The sequence below is a fragment of the Jaculus jaculus genome, chromosome 3 (genome assembly GCF_020740685.1).
Source record: "Jaculus jaculus isolate mJacJac1 chromosome 3, mJacJac1.mat.Y.cur, whole genome shotgun sequence".
Lineage (NCBI taxonomy): Eukaryota > Metazoa > Chordata > Mammalia > Rodentia > Dipodidae > Jaculus > Jaculus jaculus.
In genome coordinates, this window is record NC_059104.1 from 168,856,584 (window position 1) to 168,878,199 (window position 21,616).

At 49.2% G+C, this 21,616-nt stretch overlaps 1 protein-coding gene across 3 annotated transcripts in view; it reads left to right on the top strand.

Moving 5' to 3' along the window:
• Window positions 1-21,268, top strand: part of C2cd3 (C2 domain containing 3 centriole elongation regulator) — a 115,021-nt gene extending 93,753 nt beyond the window's left edge. For 2 of the 3 annotated variants that reach the window (XM_045145184.1, XM_045145186.1), the window contains exons 31-33: window positions 1,863-2,775; window positions 5,897-6,008; window positions 20,524-21,268. In XM_045145184.1, coding sequence (XP_045001119.1) covers window positions 1,863-2,775; window positions 5,897-6,008; window positions 20,524-20,664 — 1,166 coding nt within the window. In that variant the 3' untranslated portion in view covers window positions 20,665-21,268. Of the gene's footprint in view, window positions 1-1,862; window positions 2,776-5,896; window positions 6,009-20,340; window positions 20,455-20,523 lie in introns of those variants that run through there. The other variant, XM_045145187.1, reaches the window with a different exon arrangement.
• Window positions 21,269-21,616: the final 348 nt, after the last annotated feature.

The window sequence follows — 21,616 nt, forward strand, 5'->3', positions numbered from 1 at the left end:
GAGGCAGAGATGGTAGGATCACCATGAGTTCAAGGCCACCCTGAGACCACATAGTGAATTCCAGGTCAGCCTGAGCTAGAGTGAAACCCTACCACAAAAAAAAAGAAAAAAGAAAAAAAGGGGGGGAAAATCATGCAGACATGTATCACTTGCTATGACATTTTTAACATTTTAAATTTTTTTTTACTTTTTTATTGATTTGAGAGAGAAAGAGGCAGAGAGAGAGAATGGGTGTTCCAGGGCCTTCAGCTGCTGCAAACGAACTCCAGAAGCATGTGCCCCCTTGTGCATCTGGCTTACGTGGGTCCTGGGGAATCAAACCTGGGTCCTTTGGCTTTGCAGGCGAGTGCCTCAACCTCTAAGGCATCCCTCCTTCCTGAATTTTTTTAAATATTTTATTTTATTTATTTGAGAGAAAGAGAGAAATAGGTAAGTTAAAAGAGAGAGAGATTGGGCACAGTAGGGCCTCCAGCCACTGCAAAGGAACTCTAGATGAGTGTGCCCCCTTATGTATCTGGCTTATGTGGGACTTGAGGAATCAGAATCTGGTCCTTTGGCTTTGCTGGCAAGTGCCTTAGCCACTAAACCATCTCTCCAGCCCCTGCTATGACTTTTTTGGTTTTTTGAGGTAGGGTCTCACTCTAGCTCAGACAGCTCTAGAATTCACTATGTAGCCTCAGGGTGGCCTCGAACTCATGATGATCCTCCTTCCTACCTCTGCCTCCCGAGTGCTGGGATTAAGGCGTGTACCACCACGCCCGGCCCCTGCTATGACTTTTGTGTTGTGATTGTTCCTTTGTGAGATAACATCTTACAGTCTAGCCCAGACTGTCCCTAAATACCTGGACTCAAATGATCCTCCTGCCTCAGCTTCTGGAATAGTTAGAACTGTACATTTATGCTACTATGACAACTTGTTTATTAATTTACCCACTGTTTATTAAACCTGTACATGCACCATACAGTGGATGTCCACTTCTCTCTTACATTCTGTAGCCTGTGGAATGACTGGTGTTAAGCATACTTAAAAGACACACCTTGAATCATAGCCCTGGGTGAAGCAAAGGTAGGAGGATCACTGTGAGTTCAAGGCTAGCCTGATTACATAGTGAATTCCAGGTCAGGATGGGCTAAAGTGAGACCCTACCTTTAAAAAAATAATAATAAGCTGGGTGTGGTGGCACACATCTTTAATCCCAGCACTTGGGAGGCAGAGGTAGGAGTTTGAGGCTACCCTGAGACTACATGGTGAATTCCAGGTCAGCCTGGACTAGAGTGAAACCCTACCTCAAAAAACCAAAAATAAAATAAAATAAGACAGGCCCAGAGGGAATAGTCTATTGACACACACAGTTACCAAATGACAGTAGAGGTTTGAACCCAAGACGGATCAGATCCAAGCCCATGTTCTTTTCAGCATACCCTGTTGCCTCCATTCTTACCATGTGGGTAGTAGATATTTCCTTGCTTTTATTTTCCAACTAAAACAGATAGATTTCCTAACTGTCATCAACTGGGTAAATGAGTGGATTCTTGTTTTGGTTTTTAATATAGGTGGAAGCATGAACATGCCCGTCAGGACTCCCAGCTCCTGAGAATTCCTGAGCATGAGCAGATAGTCTCTGAAAGCAGTTCCACAGGTGTATCCACAACTATAAATAGATTAGATTTGGTCCTCTTGATTTAGAATAAAGTACTAGAAACTATACTGCTGTACCTATAGTTTCATTGACTCTGCGGTGAATTAACTGCTTTCAGTCTGATTGCAAAGATGCTTGTGAAGCCAGAGGCCGCTGTGGGAGCCTTGAGTGGTCGGTGGCCCTTCTTGCCTTGTAGTAAGAGTGGTATCTGTTGCTCTGCAGATCTGCAGACTATCACCAGGGAGTCTCAAGCAGCCTTGACTTCTCACCAAGCCAGGAGTAGAAGCAGAGAGGTTATGACCCTTGCAGACGCCGAAGACACTGAGGCCATGCGACAGAGCGCGGCTCCGGAGGAGCCATTGGCAAGAGCTGTGGAAGAGAGTGGCAGCTCCCCCCCTCCCCCTGCTCTTGAAGAGACTTCAAGCGGAGAAGTGCTGCCTGAGCCCCTGGGGCACACCGCACCCATTGAGAGGCTGCCCAGCACGGAGGACACTGAAGCGGGCCCGGCCGACAGTGATGACGACTATGAAGAAGACATCATTGAGCCTAGGACCCTAAATGAGATCACCACTGTGACAGACAAAACTAGCCCCTGGTCTAGTTTCATGTCAGACACAAGTGAGGTGATGAGCCCCCAGCCCAGTAAGGTGCAGAGCACCCACCCCTGTCCTTCCCCAGGCCCTTGCCCCAGAGAGGAGCTCAAGGTCAAAAGAAACTTTCAGTCCAGCCCAGAAAGGACCGTCCAGCCCCATCTGCCTGGGCAGGGCTCTCCTAGCCAAAGTCTTACTGCTTGTGAGGGTGGAGCCTCGAAGGCTGGGGTAGGAGAGCCCGCATTAACCAAACCTCAGCTTATCCTCCACCCATCACTCCCAAGAGCCCCACAGAGCAATGCTTTTGTTGGATGGAGCTCAGCGCAGGCAGACCAGGACATGGGGTCCATACCCAAGGCCCAGGCTGAGAAGGAAACGGCCTCCAGTGAGCTCAGTGACTCTTCTGACAGCTTTGAGAAGTCCCCTCCATTCCTATCCTACCAAAGCAAAAGGGAAAACCTCAAGGAGCCACCTATGGACTCCCCTGACGTCAGGCCTAAGCAGATGGCATCTGGGTCAGAGGTGTCCACGCGGCAGAACCTCCTGTATCCTTTGGTGTCTCCCACAAGTGGCCTTTTAAACTATCCTCCTCCAGGCATTTTAGATGCTAGTGTTGGGCTAGCAAAGTGTGAGAGTGAACATTGGCCAACCTTGTAAAATTCACTGGGGACATGGGAAGATTTTTTTTTTTCTTCTGGAAGACTCACCCGCATGTCAGGCTCTATAAATTTATCATTCAAGCCAGGCATGGTAGCACACACCTATAGTCCCATGACTTGGGAGGCTGAAGGAGAAGGATTGCAACTTCTAGGCCAGTCTGGGCTACATAGCAAAACTCTTTAAAAAAAAAAAAAAAAAAAAGCTGTCATCGATACCAGCTCCCTGCAGGGCAGCACACTGAACTGGAGTTGGGTGTAGGTAGCACATGTATCAGCTTGCCCACCTGATTTATGTAGTTCATCTACTGGGCAGCTAAACATGGAGGTAGTGCCTACAATCTCAGTTGTAATAGAAGAGGAGGGTAGAGCACTTGTCCTTATGCATGAAGCCTTGGGTTCTATCCCCAGTACAGAAAGAAAGGAGGGAGGAAAGAAAGAAGAGAATGAGAAAAAGAGAAGGAAAAGGAAAAGAAGAAAGGGATGGAGGAGGCAAGGAAAGAGCACCATATTTGATTATTGTTTACTATGTACTGGGCATTTTACAGATTTGAATTGCCTTTGCTTCAAGTTTCCTTTACCTGATAAGGTCAGTCAAGAAAACAAGTGATTTGATGAGTGGGGAGTGAGAGGAGGGAGTTGCCATGATTCTTCTCAGGGGTATCTGAGTGAGAGAGACTCGAGAGCAGACCTTAAAGAGAATAGGCATCCTGGACTACATGGTGAAACATTCTAAAATATTAAAAAGGGCTGGGTATGGTGGTGCATGCCTTTAATCCCAGCACTCAGGAAGCCAAGGTGGGAGGATCACTGTGAGTTCAAGGTCAGCATGAGACTGCATAGTGAATTCCAGGTCATCCTGGGCTAGAGTGAAACCCTACCTTGAAAGAAAAAACAACAAAAGAGAGAGCCGAGCGTGGTGGTGCACGCCTTTAATCCCAGCACTCGGGAGGCAGAGGTAGGAGGATCACCATGAGTTTGAGGCCACCCTGAGACTACATAGTGAATTCCAGGTCAGCCTGAGCTAGAGTGAGACCCTACCTCAGAAAACCAACAAAAAAAGAGAGAGGACTTGTGCCTATGGACATCTGGGAAGGATGTAGGCCTAGAATTCAGGCCAGGCATGGGATCAAGATGGACAGCTCTGGAATGGTGAGGACAGCTAGAAGAGCAGAGCTGGGATATGCCGAGGAGGCCTTCTGCAAGCAGGCTGCAGGGTCTCAGGCTGTGGTCAGCACTAAGTGAGGACAGGCCCAGGACGTGAGCTGGCACATGTTTCCTGGAATGGCGGGGACAGACCAGATATCAATGGATAAGGTTAAGTGGTGAGGACAGCTAGAACAGGAACCTTTCCTTCCCCCACAGGCTGGGGACACAAGAACAGCTGGCTCACTGTTGAGCCATATGCGAAGCACTTTTCCTTAGACAACTCACTTACTCTTCCTAAGAATCAGTACCATTGTTAGGCCTATTTGAAAGATGAGGAAACTGGCACAAAAAGTGAACGTTCCTGAAGTTACCGATGTAGCAGGTGACAGCTGAGTGGACACTAGAAGGGAACCTGGGGTTGTAGGGGGTCAGGCATGGTCAGCCTTTTCCTACATGTGGGAAACATGCACACATTCAGAAACTGAGGAGAAAGAACTTTCAGGCTGGAGAGTTGCTGTTGGTGCAGGACTCGGAGCACACAGGAGGTGGCAGGCTAGGCAGTGCCATGTGCAGACACCCCCATCAGCGCTGTTCCTTCCCCGAGCCATCAATGGACTGTGCCTGAGGCCCCACGAGTCAGAGCAGCACCAGTAAATTGGCCCTGCCTCGCCTGTGCCTCTGCAGAGAGCCTGGCTCAAAGGTCTCTTCCCTTCTGCACCTCTTCGTCCCCCACCTCTATTTAGAAAAAGCAAGAATTTTGACATGGATGCATTTCATTCAGTAGGGTGTTTTTATTGAGCACTTACCGTGTTACAGGCACCTTGCTAGATAATAGAAATATGGCTAAGAAATAGGCATTCTCACAGCCTCCTTGGAATTCAAAGTCTGACAAGAAAAAACAATAAAATGAAACCAGAAATCAGTATACCCCACCTCCCTCTGAGTTAATCCAAATTTACTCAGTGCTTTGGCTGAACAAGATTAGCGGATGCTGTCAACAGAGCATCTGCGAAAAGTGCAGAGGAAGCCGGGTGGCGGCGCACGCCTTTAATCCCAGCACTTGGGAGGCCAAGGTGGGAGGATCGCTGTGAGTTCAAGGCCACCCTGAGACTACATAGTGAATTCCAGGTCAGGCTGGGCTAGAGTGAGACCCTACCTCAGAAAAAAAAATTTTTTAAAGTACAGAGGAGAGGTCCAAGCTATGGTACCTGTTGTAACATGCACGTGGGTGGACTGGCTATGCCATGGCTCCTTGGTGCTTTTCCAGCCCTGGTTTCTGAATATAAACAGAGAACAGCCAGGCAGGCAGGTCTCCTCCAGCACCAAGCAACCTCCATTCAGCTCTAGAGCCATCTTCCCACCCTCTCTGTGTGTCTGAACTGTAGCATCACTTAGCCCCAGACCTTCAGCCAGTGTTCACCATTTGTTGCCCTTACCAGCCTCATGCAGAGCTCTTGCAGGTACTGAGAGGTAACTGCTGTTGAGAAAGGAATTAAGAGAGAGATGAGTCAATAGCAGGCTTAAGTTAAGCAGGCGTTCGGTTCTCCTGTGTTGCAGACCATGTTCTCTAGGAAACAAGGAAGGAGGGGTTGATTGTGTGGTGAACAACAGGAAAGAGTGTCATGGGAAAAGTGGAGATTTGAACTATAAAGTATAACTGGAGACAGGCAAGTCTGAAGGATTCTTTTGCTAGATCAGGCCATCTTCCATGGGGAGGGAACCACTCGGTGCCAAGGATTCATGGGAAGGAAAAATCAGATAGGAGAAAAACATGAATGGTGCTATTCAAGGTTAGTGGAGGAGCTCGTCTGGCGAGGGGCTAAGGGACTTTGTTTTATCCCTTAACTACCATTCATTACAGCCCGGATCCCATTGTGGTACCCAACTTCTTTTTGCCTTCCCAGCAGTTGGAGGCCTCCCTGCGGATGCTGTCACACTGTGCAGCTTTACCGCCACCAGCCACAGCAGACCAGGTAGGAGCAGCCCTGGGCCATCATGTCTCTGAAGAGCTTGTGGCGGTGGTCACACCCCATGCTTGCCCACTACCCCTGGGGGTGGAATTACGAGCATCACAGAAGCTCTAAGAATCACATGCTGAGTGCTGTGCAGGATCAGCCAGGCAGAGGTGGGCGGGGACCTGCAGAAGACCCCACAGATGGGGTGCACCCACCAGGTGTCAGATCCTCGGACTGGTTTCCTAGTCCTTAAAAACCTCCTCAGCACATTTTCAAAACATCTTCCTTGTTCGGCACGTAGATCAATCTCCACCCCCGTACATCTCAGCTTTCATGGGGTTTACAAAGCCTCTTCCAGGGGAGCAGAGATGCCGCACCCTGTGCAGGAACCTGTACATTTTGGGACCTTTATCTCTACTCTGGCTTCTGGTCCCCAACTCATCTCCTTCCTTTCCGCATCTTCTCGTGTACTTCCTACACATGGCGTACACTAGGGTCAAGGCCAGGGGCTGTGTCCAGGTACCAAGCACAAGCTTTGGAGTGAGCCATCGCGGAATCAAATGCTGCATCTGCCTAGTGAGTTGTGAAGTGATGTAGGGCAAGTGACTTGACCTTTGTGAGTCTCACTTCCTTGTAAGTAACTTCAGGCTGATAATGAGCAGCTGACATGACCACAGTGAGATGAAGTAGGCACACTTAATTCCCTTTCCCCTCACCCTCGGGCCAAGTGGGTGAGGGGTTAGTGAGTCATGCACCACAGGAAAGGAGGTCTGTGAGCCTGCCTGTACAGCCAAGCAGAACTGAACTGTGTGTGTGTGTGTTTGCGTGTGTGCGCCCTGCGCCCCCTCCTAGGAGAACACACCCTCTTTGGTCTTTAAACATGAGGTTCCAAGTATGGGATAGGAGAAATAAAAAGTCTCAATCAAAGGGAAAGTGGAGTTTTGAGAAGATACATCTCATACACCTCTCAGCCTTTTTCTTTCTTGCCCATAGCAAAACTGTGTTGCTTGCTAAATCCTGGTCCTTAGGACCTCATTCTGGGGCCTGGTTAGGATGACCAGTGATCACAGCTTGCCCATTGTCCCCATTTCATCATAGAAAGCCCACAGCTCAGGAGACCCCAGGAGTTGGTAGACGATGGCCTCTCTCTCTCTCTCTCTCTGCTTGATGCATCTATTGTTGTGTTTTCTCAGCAATTTCAAGCTCTTGGCTGGCAGCCAGCTGGTGCTGAAAAACCTCAGAATTCAGTCGTGTTTAGGAGCCTAGTGTGAAACTGGTCAAAACTTAATAATAATAAAGAGGGAAGTTGTGAGAGGGGTCTCCTGCATGTGGGCCTGATAGTAAAAGTACCACATGCCACCAAAGATACCTTGCACAAAGGCCACTGCAGCCACACACAGAAAATATGTCGCAAGGACATCTGTCCAGCAGGTGTGTATTCAACTTCAGACTGGTGCCGCCCTTGCGCATCCTTGGCATTGGGTCCTGCTGCTTGGGGTTACTGTTTCTTACGGCAGCCCCGTCGTCTGTAAAGCGTCCGCTTGCACACCACCCTCTTTGGATGCACCCGTGGTGTCGGTGGCACACACTGCCTGTATTGCAATGCTTCCTGCTTATTCCCACGTTCATGCCAAGATTCTCTAAAACCTCTTGTCTTTTATGTACTTTGACACCACCAAATAGAGAGACCGAACATTAAGAGGGGAAAAATTGGGGGCGTGTGTGCCCGTGGTGTGGTGTGGGGGCTATATATATGAGTACGTGCAGATGCGTACATCCTGTGTGCACTTATGCGTAGACCAGAGGAGAATGTCGCATATCCTGCACACTCATCTTCGTGTTTCACTGGGACAGCCAGAGTCCCTGTATTTTTTACTCAGGACCCCCAGCAGGTCTCTGGTCTCTGCCCCTATATACTGGGGCTACAGACGTGAATGGCCGTGCTTAGCTTTCTACATCGGTGCTAGAACAACATTGAACTCTGGTAGTCTCGAACCCTCATGCAAGCATTCTTTCTTACTGGCCCACTTTAAAGCCCCAATGGGGGGACAGTTTTTGTTTGTTTGTTTGTTTGTTTGTTTATTTTTGAGGTAGGATCTCACTCTAGCCCTGGAATTCACTATGTAGTCTCAGGTCACCTGAAACTCATGGAGATCCTCCTGTCTCTGCCTCCCGAATGCTAGGATTAAAGGCATACGCCACCACACACAGCTGCGTCTCTCTTTTTTTTTCTTATTTCATTTATTTATTTATTTATTTATTTATTTATTTGGCAGCAACAGACAAAAAAGAGGCAGATAAAGAGGATTAGAATGGGCACCCCAAGGCCTCCAGCCATTGCAAACGAACTCCAGATGCGTGCCCCTCCTTTTGCATCTGGCTAATGTGGGTTCTGGGGAAACAAGCCTCGAACCAGGGTCCTTAGGCTTCACAGGCATGCGCTTAACCGCTAAGCCATCTCTCCAGCCCTGCATCTCTTTTTATTAGAATTTTTTTTTTAATTTTTACTTGTGTGTGTGAGAGAGAGAGATATGGGTGTGGTATATGTGGACTGGTGTGGTTACAGTACCCCATACACTCACCTGTAGTAACCACACTCGCCTGTGGTAACCAGAGTGGTATATCCCACTCCATTGTTCTCCCGCCTGGTCTTGTTTTTTGTTTTTCAGTTTTTCCAGGTAGGGTTTCACTCCCAGCACTCAGGAGGCAGAGGTAGGAGGATCACCATGAGTTCAAGGCCACCCTGAGACTCCATAGTGAATTCCAGGTCAGCCTGAGCTAGAGTGAAACCCTACCTCAAAAAAAACAACAAAAAAAAATGTTTTATATATATATATATATATATCTGAACTCAGGACCTCATGCTTGTACAGGAAGAACACTTAACTACTAAGTCATCTCTGTAGCACCAAATTAGATTTTAAAATAAGCATTAAGATAGTTCCTGTGGGTTGTCAGAACATTGGTTGACGTATTCATGTTTTAGATTTTAAGTCTCTACTATTTGCTCATTGTTTCTAGTGTACCTACCTATTACAGTTACTTTCATGTTGTCCAGACAAAATACCTGACCAGAAGCAGCTGATTGGAGGAAAGGGTTTTCTGTGGCTGGCAGTCTTGAGAGGACTTTTCAGCATGACAGGGAAAGGATGGTAGAGCAAAGGCTGGACATCACATCTTGCCATGGCAGCTGACAGAAAGAGGCAAGAGGGAGCTGAGCTCTGGCAACAGGGGAGACTGGGCTGTAACGCTCCAAAGCCCACCCCCAGCGACACACCTCCTCCAGTATGGCTCTACTTCCCAAACTGTCACCAGCTGGGGACTGAATTCTGAGTCAAACCAACACAGCCCCTGTCATTCCTCCTTCACATCCTGATTTCTCTCTCGGAGCAGAACTTCACACATTGTGGGCCCATTGGTAACCAGCTCTCCTCCTATAATCTGAAAATATATTTTGCCTTCATTTTGAAACTATTTTTTTCTACTTAACATAGGATTCTAACTTAAATTTTGTTGTTTCTTAGCATTTTAGAGACATCTGCTATCTTCTAAATTCCATTGTTTCTTATAAGACCAGACAACGTTCTTCAGCACCACCACCACCCCCCCCCTCGCTTGAGGCAGGGTCTCACTCTAGCTCAGGTTGACCTGGGATTCACTATGTGGTCTCAGGCTGGCCTTGAACTCACAACAACTTCCTTATTTCTGCCTCCCAACTGCTGAGATTAAAGCTGTGTGCCACCACACGCAGCCTAAACCTCGTTATTCTTTCCCTTTGTTCTTTCTGAAGATTCTCTGTCTTGGCTTCTGAGCAGTGTGACTTCAGTATTCTTGCTCATGGGGCAGGACGGGGTGAGGAGGAGGAGGAGGAGGTCTTCAGGTCTTCAGCAGTATTAACAGTGTTCAAGTTCTTAGTCTGGATTGTGGGTTGAGAAAGTTCATTTTTTCTTGTAAGTTATAATTTGCTTGTTACGGTAGATTCTTTCACATGGTATGTGCTGAAATCACAAAATCATATGCAATTAAATTTGAAGAATGATCAAATGATAACAAGGTGGAGACAACAACTCCTTCCATAATTTGGCTGTGAACATGGAGCAGAACAATAAGATAGTGGTGGAGTGGCTTATGAAAGCAAGAGAAGTTTTTTTTGTTTTTTTTTTTTAATATGAAGAAACAGATGCAGCTTTCTCTGTGCCAGTGCAGCAATCCTGTGGAGATAGGAAGAAGGGGAAGATGTGGGAGAGAGAAGAGAAGAACCATGTTCAGAGAGGCCTGGGGTCCAGAGCACATGTGGAACATTGGCCCTGTGAAAAGGAAAAAAGGAAACGCGCCCGACAGCATGAAGGAGGCCAGAGAAGACAGGTGCTAGAAGGGGTAGGAACTAAGATGGGGCTTGTCTTCTCAGCAAGGTGTGAGCAGTCGGCAGCTCTAGGGAGAAGAGAAGCCTGGTCCTGTGTCCCGTGTGTGAGGCCAGGCCTGGCCCTGAGGACTGAAGAAAGGGGAGGAACTGCTGTGTTTGAGACAAGGTTTCACTATCCCCAGGCTAGAGTGGAACTCACTATGTAACCCAGGTTGGCCTTGAACTCCAGAATCCTCCCACCTCAGCCTCAGTGCTGGGATGGAAGATGTGGGCACTGCACACAGCTTACTCGTCGCCTTTTTGCATGCTATTCCCCACCATTTGAATTCCTTACCACAGAGCATTCAGAAACAGGCATGCCAGCTTTCACTGCTCCTTTGTAACTCATGACCTACAGCCATTCCTTTACCAAGGCTGGCTAATCCTACCCCCTAAATATGAATCCAGTTAATTTAAAAAAATTAAAAAGCCAGGCGTGATGGCGCACGTCTTTAATCCCAGCACTCGGGAGGCAGAGGTAGGAGGATTGCCAAGAGTTTGAGGCCACCCTGAGACTACATAATGAAGTCTAGGTCGTCCTGGACCAGAGTGAGACCCTACCTTGGGGGAAAAAAAAATAGGAAAACAGAATTGGGCATTTAGTTCAGTAGATGAGGGCTTGCCTAACAAACACAAGGCCCTGGGTTCGGTCCTCAGCAGGGGGTGTGGGATCACAAAAAGAAAAAACAACAACAAAAAAATGAAACCAAAATAGGAAAATAGCATTGGCTTTAAACTTAAACGGTAGCTGTTTTGGGCAGAGGTACAAAGGTCTTAATACTAGCTAGATACAGAGGAAGACAGCTCCCACACACACACACCCAGGGAGCCCACAGTTCCACAGGGGAGCCAGCTGCCATCTCAGTACAACCACTCTGGCTAGATAGATAGGAGTTGTCCGTCATGTTAAAGGGCCGGGCCCCATGCTGTGGACTCGGCCTTTCATTTTTGCAGTGCTGAGGATCAAACCCAGGCATTGCATACCTCTGTACCAGAGCTACATCCACAGCCTGAGCTCCCAGTACTTGCAGAGACCCCACACCCCCACAGGCAATTCTCAAATAGCATTTGCCTGTATTAGCACTGAAGTGAAACAAAACCAAGGGAATGGGTTTGGAGGTTAGAGCTCTAGGCAGGCTTGAGAAGAACTTGGCAAAGATGAAGGAAAGGCTTGAGAGTTGTGGATTTGGCAAGAAGGAACCTCGGGAAATTGACAGAACTTGGCAACTGTCCTTGTGGCAACAATAGTATATGCTAGAAAGAAGATGGGGAGAGGGGGTCTGGCCAGAAGTCAAAGGCGAGACCAAGCAGCAGCCCGTCCTTTGAGCCTTGGCCTCTTGGGCCTGCCTACACACTGGTTCCTTCCCCTGACGGGAGCCCTGTCTCCTCTGTGCCTTCCCCCATTAAGCTCTGGCTCTGCCACCTTAGAAACAACCCCTGGGAGCCAGCTACCGTTCTTCGTGAGGAGTGTAGGAGGCAAGAGGTAGAAGACAAGGCCAGGCATGCCCACTCTGAAAGCCCTGGGTCGTCCACCCCCTCCAATCCTAGCATTCTCTCATCTGCACTCATCCAAACCGCAGCATTGCAGACATTGCTTGGGTCCAGGGTGCCCCAGGCCAGCAGGGAAGCTGAGAGTCACCACCCCCAGGGTCTGGCCACGGTTCAGCCGCTAGCTTTCTGAAGTCCTGGGCAATATGTCTCTGTGCTCTAGGGCAGCAACCTAGACTTGCTTTGGGGCTGTATGTCTCTCTTTTCCACCAGGCAGTTTTGTATAATACTTAGGAACATGACTTCAGAATGGAGACAGCTTAACCTTGCCACTGTAACGAATTTCCCAACTCTTTTGTGCTTCCCTTATCTGAAAAATGGGCATATTAGGAGCTGCTGTCTAGGATTGGTCAAGGGTTAACAGTGAGCTATACAGTGCGTTCAGAACAGTTCTTAGCAAGCAATAAGAAAGTGCCATAGGGAAGTCCCATTGTTGCTGCTCTCATTGATCTCTAGACATCTTCCCTGGTAAGCTCTTGTATTTTGGTGTGTGTGGAGGGGAGAGAGGTAATTGGGAAAGACCCTGGAGATAGGGGCGTGATCAAGCTTAGAGCCAGGAGGGGCTCTGGGAAGGTAGGCCCTGCCGGGCAGCCCTGGAAGTCGGGACTATGCTCAGTTCAGGCCTCAGGACCCTGCATGACACACAGCCCACACGAGGAGCAGAGTCTTAGCTGCACAGTCACTGCCTGTCACTGAGGCTTAAAGCTTTGAGGCCAGTGTTCTCTCCACACCCCATCTCCCCCCCCCCCCACTCTCCTGAGCACAAGATTTCCCTAGCCCTTGGTTTCTCTTCTACAAGCTCGGTGGCAGCAGAGAAGAGCACAGGTCAGGTCCACAGGAACTTCCAGAGTCTAGGGTCTGCTCAGACTGGCCAGGCCTAAGGCTGAGTTGCAAGAGGCCCTGACCTGTTGCCATGTTTCTTTGAGCCACCAAATTCCTGGTCCTCTGCAGAGGTTTCTGATAAGGCTGCCTGAAGCTTTTGAAAGGAAATGAACAATGAGGACAAAGGTGTGAGGGAGAGGAGGCAGCCAGAACTGGAGGATACCTGTGCTAACTAACCCAGACTGTAAACCAACAAGCACCTCCCAGGAGGGGCCCACAGGCCTGCTGACAGGTGCTGAGCTCAAGTTCAGACCTGAGCTGCTCTGAGAGCATGCAGGAGCTATGCCAAGAGTGATCCTGGAACTCTGCCTTCTGGAGTCTGGACTTCAGGGCTGCCCACTGGAAGGCATGAGTTTAAAGGACTGAGCAGTCTTTACTGGATCCCTTCATCATGGAGACCAGGGTCCAGGCTGGGGAGTGAGCCTGTTGAATGGGCCTAGCAGGGAGGGCATCTCAGAAGGACAGAGTTATCAGGTGGTGAGGCATGAAGGAAGAAATTGAAATGGAGAGAGCTGGGGAGCTAGCTTAACAGTTAAGGAGCTTGCCTGGGAAGCTTAAAGACCCAGGTTCAATTCCCCAGTACCCACATAAATCCAGATACACAAATTGGCACATACATCTGGAGTTTGCTTGCAGTGGCTGGAGTCCCTAGCATGCCTGTTCTCTCTCTTCCCCATCTGCCTTTCTCTCCCTCTCTCAAATAAATAATAAGTATTTAGCGGGCATGGTGGTACACACCTATAATCCCAGCACTGGGAAGGCAGAGGTAGGAGGATCGCCATGAGTTTGAGGCCACCCTGAGACTACATAATGAATTCCAGGACAGCCTGAGCCAGAGTGAGACCCTACCTCGAGAAAACAAAATAAATAAATCAGGGTGGCCTCCAACTCACTGTGATCCTCCTACCTCTGCCTCCCGAGTGCTGAGATTAAAGGCTCCCAATAAATATTTTTAAAAGAAAGAATGAAATAGAGAGTGCTCAGAGCAGACCAGCCCACTGCAGCTGGGCTGGGTAGGTCAGATGAAGATTGCCTCTCATGGCTGCGCCCTGGTCTGAGTGTTTTTGCCCTGGTCTGAGTGTTTTGTCTCCACTTCCTCCTGCTCCTAGCTGTGGTTGCTAAATTTGCTGCCTTGTGTAGTACCAAGGAAGTCCTGTCTGTGCCTTAGGATAAGACAATGGGAACCATCCCAGGGAAAAGCCGGCAGCCAGGGAAGCGGAGGTTGAATGAGGCCAGCACTGTGCGCGCCCTCACGCAACCTCTGAAGCGGCCATGCTGCAGACCTGCCTGGCCGGCCCCTGAGCCCGCTGTCTCCTTCCAGTTTCTCTAACCTATGTTTTGCTTCAAGCTCCTGATTGCAGTGTTTGTGTCCCATGAGGGGGCTTAATCCCAGGCCAGAGGCTCACTGAGGGAACAAGGGAAGGCAGTGGACTGGAGCACTTGCCTGGCCCAGCACTAAGCATGCCTTGGGGAGGTGTTACACCCCAGTTCTGCTCAGGGCCTGTGAGGCCTGACCTCCTGCCTGAGGTGAGAACAAGGCTTCATTTTGCTCTGGTGTCAACAGCAGGGGTCAGCCCTAGTTGCAGCAAAGCCCCCGTGTTTTGCAGCATGTACCTGGCCTGAGCTTCAGTCATACCTGAATTTTGGGTTTCATAATATACCTAAGTGAAAACCAGCCAGGGGATAGACAAATGGCTCAGCAATTAAAGCACTTTCCTGCAAAGCCAGCGACCTAGGTTCAGTTCCCCAGTACCTACATAAAGCTGGATGCACAATGCGGCTTATACATCTGAATTTGTTTGCAGTGGCTGGAGGCTCTGGCATGTCCATTCTCTGTGTTTCTCTTCTCCTCTATTTCTCTGCTTGCAAACAAATAAATAAAAATAATCTTTAAGGAATAGTGAGATGACTTAGTATTTAAAGTACTTACCTGTGAAGCCTAAGGACCCAGGTTCAACTCCCCAGAACCCACATAAGCCAGATATACAAGGTGGCGCATGTGTCTGGAGTTTGTTTGCAGTGACTAGAGGCCTTGGTGTGCCCATTCTCTTCTCCTCCCCCCCCCCTTGAAAATAAATAAAATTGTAGTTTAATTTTTAATTTTTTTTTTTAAAAAAGGAAAAAAAGCCAGGTATGGTAGTACCTTTCTTTAATCCCAGCACTCAGGATGCAGAGGCAGGCGAATCACTGTGAGTTCAAGGCCAACCCCTGGGACTATAGAATGAGTGTCAGGGTCAGGTCAGTTTGACCTAGAGTGAGACCCTGCCTCAAAAGAAAAAAGACAAAAGTTCGCAGTTCCACTGGGCATGAAGACACTGAGACCCACAAACATAATGGCTGGGGTCTTAAATGAGGGACACTCTTCATCTGCACCACAGACCACTGTTCTCTCCATTTTCCATTACCTCTCCTCTGAGAAAGGGCCAGGGATAGCTTTTGAAGCAGGGCTCAGGATATTCCCCACACCATCACCCCTCCTCCCCGCGCAGGAGTACATGGCCCGTGGTGGGGTCCGTCTTGGGCTCAGTAAAGGGACTCCAAAACACAGAGGCTGAGGTCAGATCACATACCACACATCTCCTGGGAGAGCTTGTGGTGATGAGGGTTCACCAGAAGGACCTGGCCCAAAGACGGAGCTGGAACCAAGAATAGAGAGATGGGGCTGGACAGATAGCTCAACAGATAAGGCATTTGCCTGCAAAGCCAAAGGACCCTGGTTCTATTCCCCAGGACCCACATAAGCCAGATGCACAAGGACCACATGTGTCTAGAGTTCATTTGCAGCAACTGGAGGCCCTGGTGTGCCCATTCTCTCTCTCTCCTTCTCCCTCCTTCCCTCCCTCCCTCCCCCCCCTCTGTCTCTCTCTCTCTCTCTCCCTCTCCCTCTCCCTCTCCCTCTCCCTCTCCTTCCCTCCCTCCCTCTCCCTCTCCCTCCCTCTCCCTCTCCCTCCCTCCCTCCCTCTCTCTCTCTCTTTCTCTTGTAAATAAATAATTTTTAAAAAATAGACAACAACTTATTCCAAAAGCCACTCAGAGATGAAGTGATTAAGCCAGCACTAGAACCAACTTCCAGCTCTTGATTTGGGAAGCCACACACTTTCTTCCCACCACCATTTCCTACACCTTCCTAGCTTTATTGTCTCCCCGCAGAGCTCCACTGTGGCATTGAAAGCTGACACCATCATGTTCATGGCTTGGGAGTCTGAGTGCTCAGAAAAGAGGAGGTCAAGGCTGGAGAGGTGGCTTAGCGGTTAAGGCACTTGGCTGAGAAGCCCGAGGACCCAGGTTTTATTCCCCAGCACCCATATAAGCCAGATGCAGAAGGTGGCGCATGTGTTGGGGTCCATTTGCAGTGGCTGGAGCCCTGGCATGCCCATTCTCTCTCACTCTGTCTGTCCCCCTCTCTCTAATAAGTAAATAAATAAATAAAATATTTAAAAAAAAAAAAAAGAGCCCGGGGGTGGTGGCGCACACCTTTAATCCCAGCACACGGAGGTAGAGGTAGGAGGATCACCATGAGTTCGAGGCCAGCCTGAGACTACAGAGTGAATTCCAGGTCAGCCTGGGCGAGAGCGAGACCCTACCTTTATCTTAAGCTGCCCTCCATTCCTTGCTAGACTGGCCCAGCCCCACTGCCCTCTCTCCACACCTGCTGCCAGGCCCAGCCTCTGCCATCTTACTGTGTTCAAATCCCACCTTTATTCTTTTGTTCCAAACTCCTCTTTGAAGTCCCTTTCCAGGGACTCCACCCAACATACCATACCCCTGTCTGGACACCAAAGGCTTCACCGATCCTTCTTTCACGTGGAGCTCCCCTGCCTCCTTAGGAGGGTTGACATGCAGTGCATGGGCTGTGCTGGCCTTCATTCATTCATCCGTTCACGAACCTTCCCTAAGCAGAGGGTGGCAGGATTTCAGAGGAGTAATTAGTACGTTTTCATGTGTCCCTGCTCTGGACAATCTCTCCTCTCTCTCCTCTGCCCAGCCCTCCAGGATATGTCTTCTGTGATAGCACCCTGAGGAAGAGGGACTCTTATACATTTTTTGTTGTTGTTGTGTTGTTTTGTTTTGTTTTGTTTTGTTTTGTTTTGTTTTGTTTTGTTTTGTTTTGTTTTGTTTTGTTTTGTTTTCCAAAGTAGGGTCTCACTCTAGTTCAGGGTGGCCTTGAATGCACAGCGTTGACCTTTTAAGAGAAATCCAAATGCTATTGAATGTATATTCTATCTCTTTTGCCTGCCCTGTACACAGAGCCAAGTTCTATCCCTGGCCTGGGCCCTGGGCCATGCAGATAATGCCTCCTGGGTTACTGGGTCTGGGTGTGGGTGCTAAAAGATTGGCTGACCTATGCACATTGGATTCAGCCCAAAGCAGATAGACCCAGCCAGTAGCTGCAGGCCTGTGTTAATACCTTCCCCCTTGATGGGTGGCCTCACTCCCACCCTAGCTTTCTTGAAGCTCTTCCTATCTTGGATCCCAGCTCTCAGGGAGCTTGCCTAGACCTTCCCAACTGTTAGTAATTGCTCCTTTCTCTGTGCTTCTGAGCTGTGAGCTTCATTTATGTGCTTGCTGGTTAGATCTTCTACTTTGAGCAGTGCTGTGAGGACAGGAGCCATGTCTGTCTGTTGTCCATAAAAGGTTATGAGGGGCTAGAGAGATGGCTTAGCGATTAAGGCAACTGCCTGCAAAGCCAAAGGGTCCCAGTTCAGTTCTCCAGGACCCATTTAAGCCAGATGCATAAGGGGGTGCATGCATCTGAAATTTGTTGGCAATGGCTAGAGGCCCTGGTACACCCATTCTTTCTCTCTCTCTCTCTCTCCCCCTCTTTATCTCAAATAAACATATTATATATATTTTTTAAAGTCGACAGGGGTGGGGCTGCAGAGATAGCTCAGCAGTTAAAGCGCTTGTCTGCAAAGCCTAACAGCCTGTGTTCACTTCCCCAATACCCACATAAAGCTGGGTGCTTGCTCACGCATGCTCTCTCTCTTTCTCCATAGATATATATACATAAACACACACACATACATATGTCTCTCTCTCAAATAAATAAAAATAAAAGGTAAATGTTTAAAAGCCAGACATGGTAGTACACGCCTTGAATCTGGGCATCTGGGCACTCAGGAGGCAGAGGTAGAAGGATTGCTGTGAGTTTGAGGCCACCCTGAGATCACATTGTGAATTCCAGGTCAACCTGGGCTGGAGGAAGACACTACCTTGGTGAGGGGAAGAGATGAATGTTTTTAAAAAGTGGATCGGGGTGAGGCAGATGGGTCAGGGCGTGAAGCACTTGCTGTGCAAGCCTACGACGTGAGCTCAGATCTGCAGAATCCACTCAAAGTCAGGCGCAGCAGCGTGCATCTGTCATGCCAGCCCCCCCCCCCCGTGGGGAGGTGGGAGGCGGACACAGGAGAATCCCAACGCTAGAGAGCTAGCCAACCTGCCGTTTACAGCCGCAAACAAGACACCGTGCCTGGAAACACGGTGGAGGCTGAGGACCAACTCAGAGTAGTGCTCTGGCCTCCACTCACACTCGCATGGACACACGCGCACACGATTTTTAAGTTGGTAAGAAAAGGAATGTAAGCTATAGCTGATGACCCCAAAATCCATTGTACAATAGCCAGAGAACTGGAATGGGACTTGTGTCACCTCTAAACACCAAATAGATGAGGACCTTGGGAGAGAGCGGAACACACAGAAGCTTCAGCCCTCCAGTGATTACAGTGACAGTGAAACAGGAATTTGAGCTAATTTTGGACCTGGCACACAGTAGAAGGAATGAGTGAGGTGCTTGCTGCAGGAGGCGGTCTTCTCGAGCCTGATTTAAGCCTCTAGTCCCACAGCTTGCTCCTGTCCATCTGCTACTTTAATAGCTTCCAAGCCCCCATCTTGACCTGGGCTCATATGTATCGGAGCCACCAGTCCATGTCCTGCAGAAGGACTCATTCTGGAGGGGAGGGCAGAAGCTGACCCCTCCCTGGTCTCCCTTGGCCTGAGGCATTATTCTGGAAGGAAGAACTACAAACCAGTAAAGATGGCTTTCTTCAGACTGGAGAAATGGCTTAGTGGTTAAGGCACTTTCCTGCAAAGCCAAAGGACCCAGGTTCAGTTCCCCAGGACCCACGTAAGCCAGATGCACAGGGGGCACTTGCATCTGAAGTTCCTTTGCGGTGGCTAGAGGCCTTGATATGCCCATTCTCTCTGTGTCTATCTCCTCTCTCTCTCTCTTCCTTGCAAATAAATAAAATTTTAATTTTTTTAAAAAAAGAAAGATGGTGCTGGCTTTGTGGTTAAGTGCTTGCCTGTGAAGCCTAAGACCTCACTTGGAGGCTCGATTCCCCAGGACCCACATTAGCCAGATGCACAAGGGGGTGCACATGTCTGGAATTTGTTTGCAGTGGCTGGAGGCCCTGGTGCACCCATTCTCTCCCTCCCTCCCTCCCTCCCTCCCTGCCTGCCTGCCTCCCTCCCTCTCTCTGTTGCTCTCAAATAAAAATAAACAAAAATTTTAAAAAAAGAAAGAAAGATGGCTTTCTTCTTCCCTTCTAGATCTGCCTGGAAGACACTACCCACCTAGGCTCTGCCATGCAGTCCAGCCCTAGCACCACCAGGAAAGCCTGCCTGTGGGCTGATGGTGCCAGGGCGCTGCTCAGCTGGCACACAGCCCCTTGACATTTAGAATTCTACACGGGCAGGCAGGGACCCTCCTGATTGCTCACCCAGTCCCCTTTCCATAGGTAGGGAACTTCATACCCAAGCAGTAGAAAAGACATGCCCACCTCCTGTTCCCCACGCCTCCTTCTGGCTGTTGATCTCATGGTTCAGTTAAGCTCTGAAGGCGGAAACTGAGCTCTGTGCATTGTCTTCCTTTCACAGTGGGCATCCCACTAGCTATACCTGCCTGTAGCAGCAAGATGGCAAAGCCACAGGGTAGTCCCATGTCTGGGGAAGCTGGTAGTGGTGCAGTGTGGTCTCGATGCCCACATCGGGAAGGTCTGAGCTCATAGGATTTGGGGACTTCCAACACTGCCTCTTCCCCGGGAACCCAGCTCTCAGCTTGCTTTGAGCTCCTTCAGCACAGGAACCTGACACAGGAAACCAAAAAAGAAAAGCGAGGGAGTCAGTTCAGCGGACCTTTATGTCATACCAAAGGGAAGCCCCTCGAAAGGCAGGAATGTCACCTATTAGCCCAAGTCAGGGCGATCGTTGACAGCAGGGCCGTGGATACGTGCTTTATGTCATGGGATGCTCCAGGAACTTGGAGGTCCAGACATATATTCTTCACCAACATTTTCCCCTTGAGTTGCTTGTACTCCCAAGAGCCCCAAATTGACAGTCCCAGCTCAGGCCAGTGGCTTACTTAGAGTCACGCAGTAGGAGTAGGGCTGAATCCTCCACCCTCTTCTGGGTGTGACAGGCTCCTCCTCTAGAGACACACAGAGCATCGGAGCGGGAGTTCCCGTCCCCACTCTCTCACTCAGGGCTTCAAGACCTGCAGTGTTTCCACCTTATCTGTAGGGAGAAGAACAACCCCACCTCATGATGTCAAGGCAAGGGTTCTGCAAGGTAAGATGCATAAAGCAGTTTGTAAACCAGTCGCCTCTACGTAAGTGTTAGCCCAAGGACCAGAGCATGAGGAGCCAGTGGCCCCTGGCAGTGCTGTGTCCTCAGTGCTAACCCAGCTACCTTCTTCCTCTCCAGGAGAAGAGTGAAGCCACCAGGAAAGCTCCCTCCCAGAGGCCTTGTCGCCCCAGACTGAACTTTCTCCCTCCCAACCTGCCTGAAGAAGAAACGCGCAGGATCGCCCGGATATTTTCTTCCCGGTACTCCCAGAAAGACTGACCCCACATGAGGGACTGAGGGAAGGGGCCACCAGCTCCCCTCCCTTGGCTTTGTCCAGCTCGCAAGAGGCTCCAGGTCTGCTTCCCTTAGCATTGTTACAGCCTCGTCCAGTCACCCCAGACTGGAGGAGCACCCCCAAACCACTCAGTGTCCACCTTCTAGGACCAGAGCTGCTGCCTTCTAAGATGAGGCAAAGGCTAGAAATAAAATGAATTCCAGCATCCAAGTGACCCACCCTTTTTTTTTTTTTTTTCCATTGTCCTTGGCATAGCCTGGCTTACAGACCTGAGTCCATCCTCTGCCTGAATAGGACAGGCCATTTTTGCCTTAAATACTAGAGCCTGAGGATAAGAGGTAGATGGTATGTCTAGCCAAGAAAACCTTAGGGCCCCATCCAGTTCATTTACCTGAGAATGGGGGTATTTTACAAATTTAAGTTATTTTTGTGCTGTGTTAGTTGAATCAAAAGAAGGGGACATCACCTCCCTTAAACTGTATATTTGATTGTCTGAAATCTAACCATGTTTTTAACTTATTTTTATTCAGCTCTGAAGGTCATTGTTCTAACTTTTGTTTGAATAAAGTCCTACTGGTATTTGTATTATTCGTGCACAGTTGTTTGCTGGGTTGGCTGGTGGGATGGGGGTGCTAGGAACTCATTTATGTTCCAACTGCAGAGAGAGCTTGACAGTCCCTCGCTCAGCCATGTGGAGCAGAGGACCTCAGAGTCCCCTTTGTCTCCGGGGCGGGTAGCTCCGCTTGAGCACTTACGGTAGAGGTAGAGAAAGCCCTGTAGGGAGGTTGTGGGAGGTTGCTGCCGCATAGAGCCATGTCACCCCCAAATACATCATTTCACTCAGAACAACTCTGTCTCACATATGAGGCCCCTCTTATAAACTCAACATGAAGGAAGTGAGTGTTTTGCCTCTGTTTATATACCCGGAAGTAAATC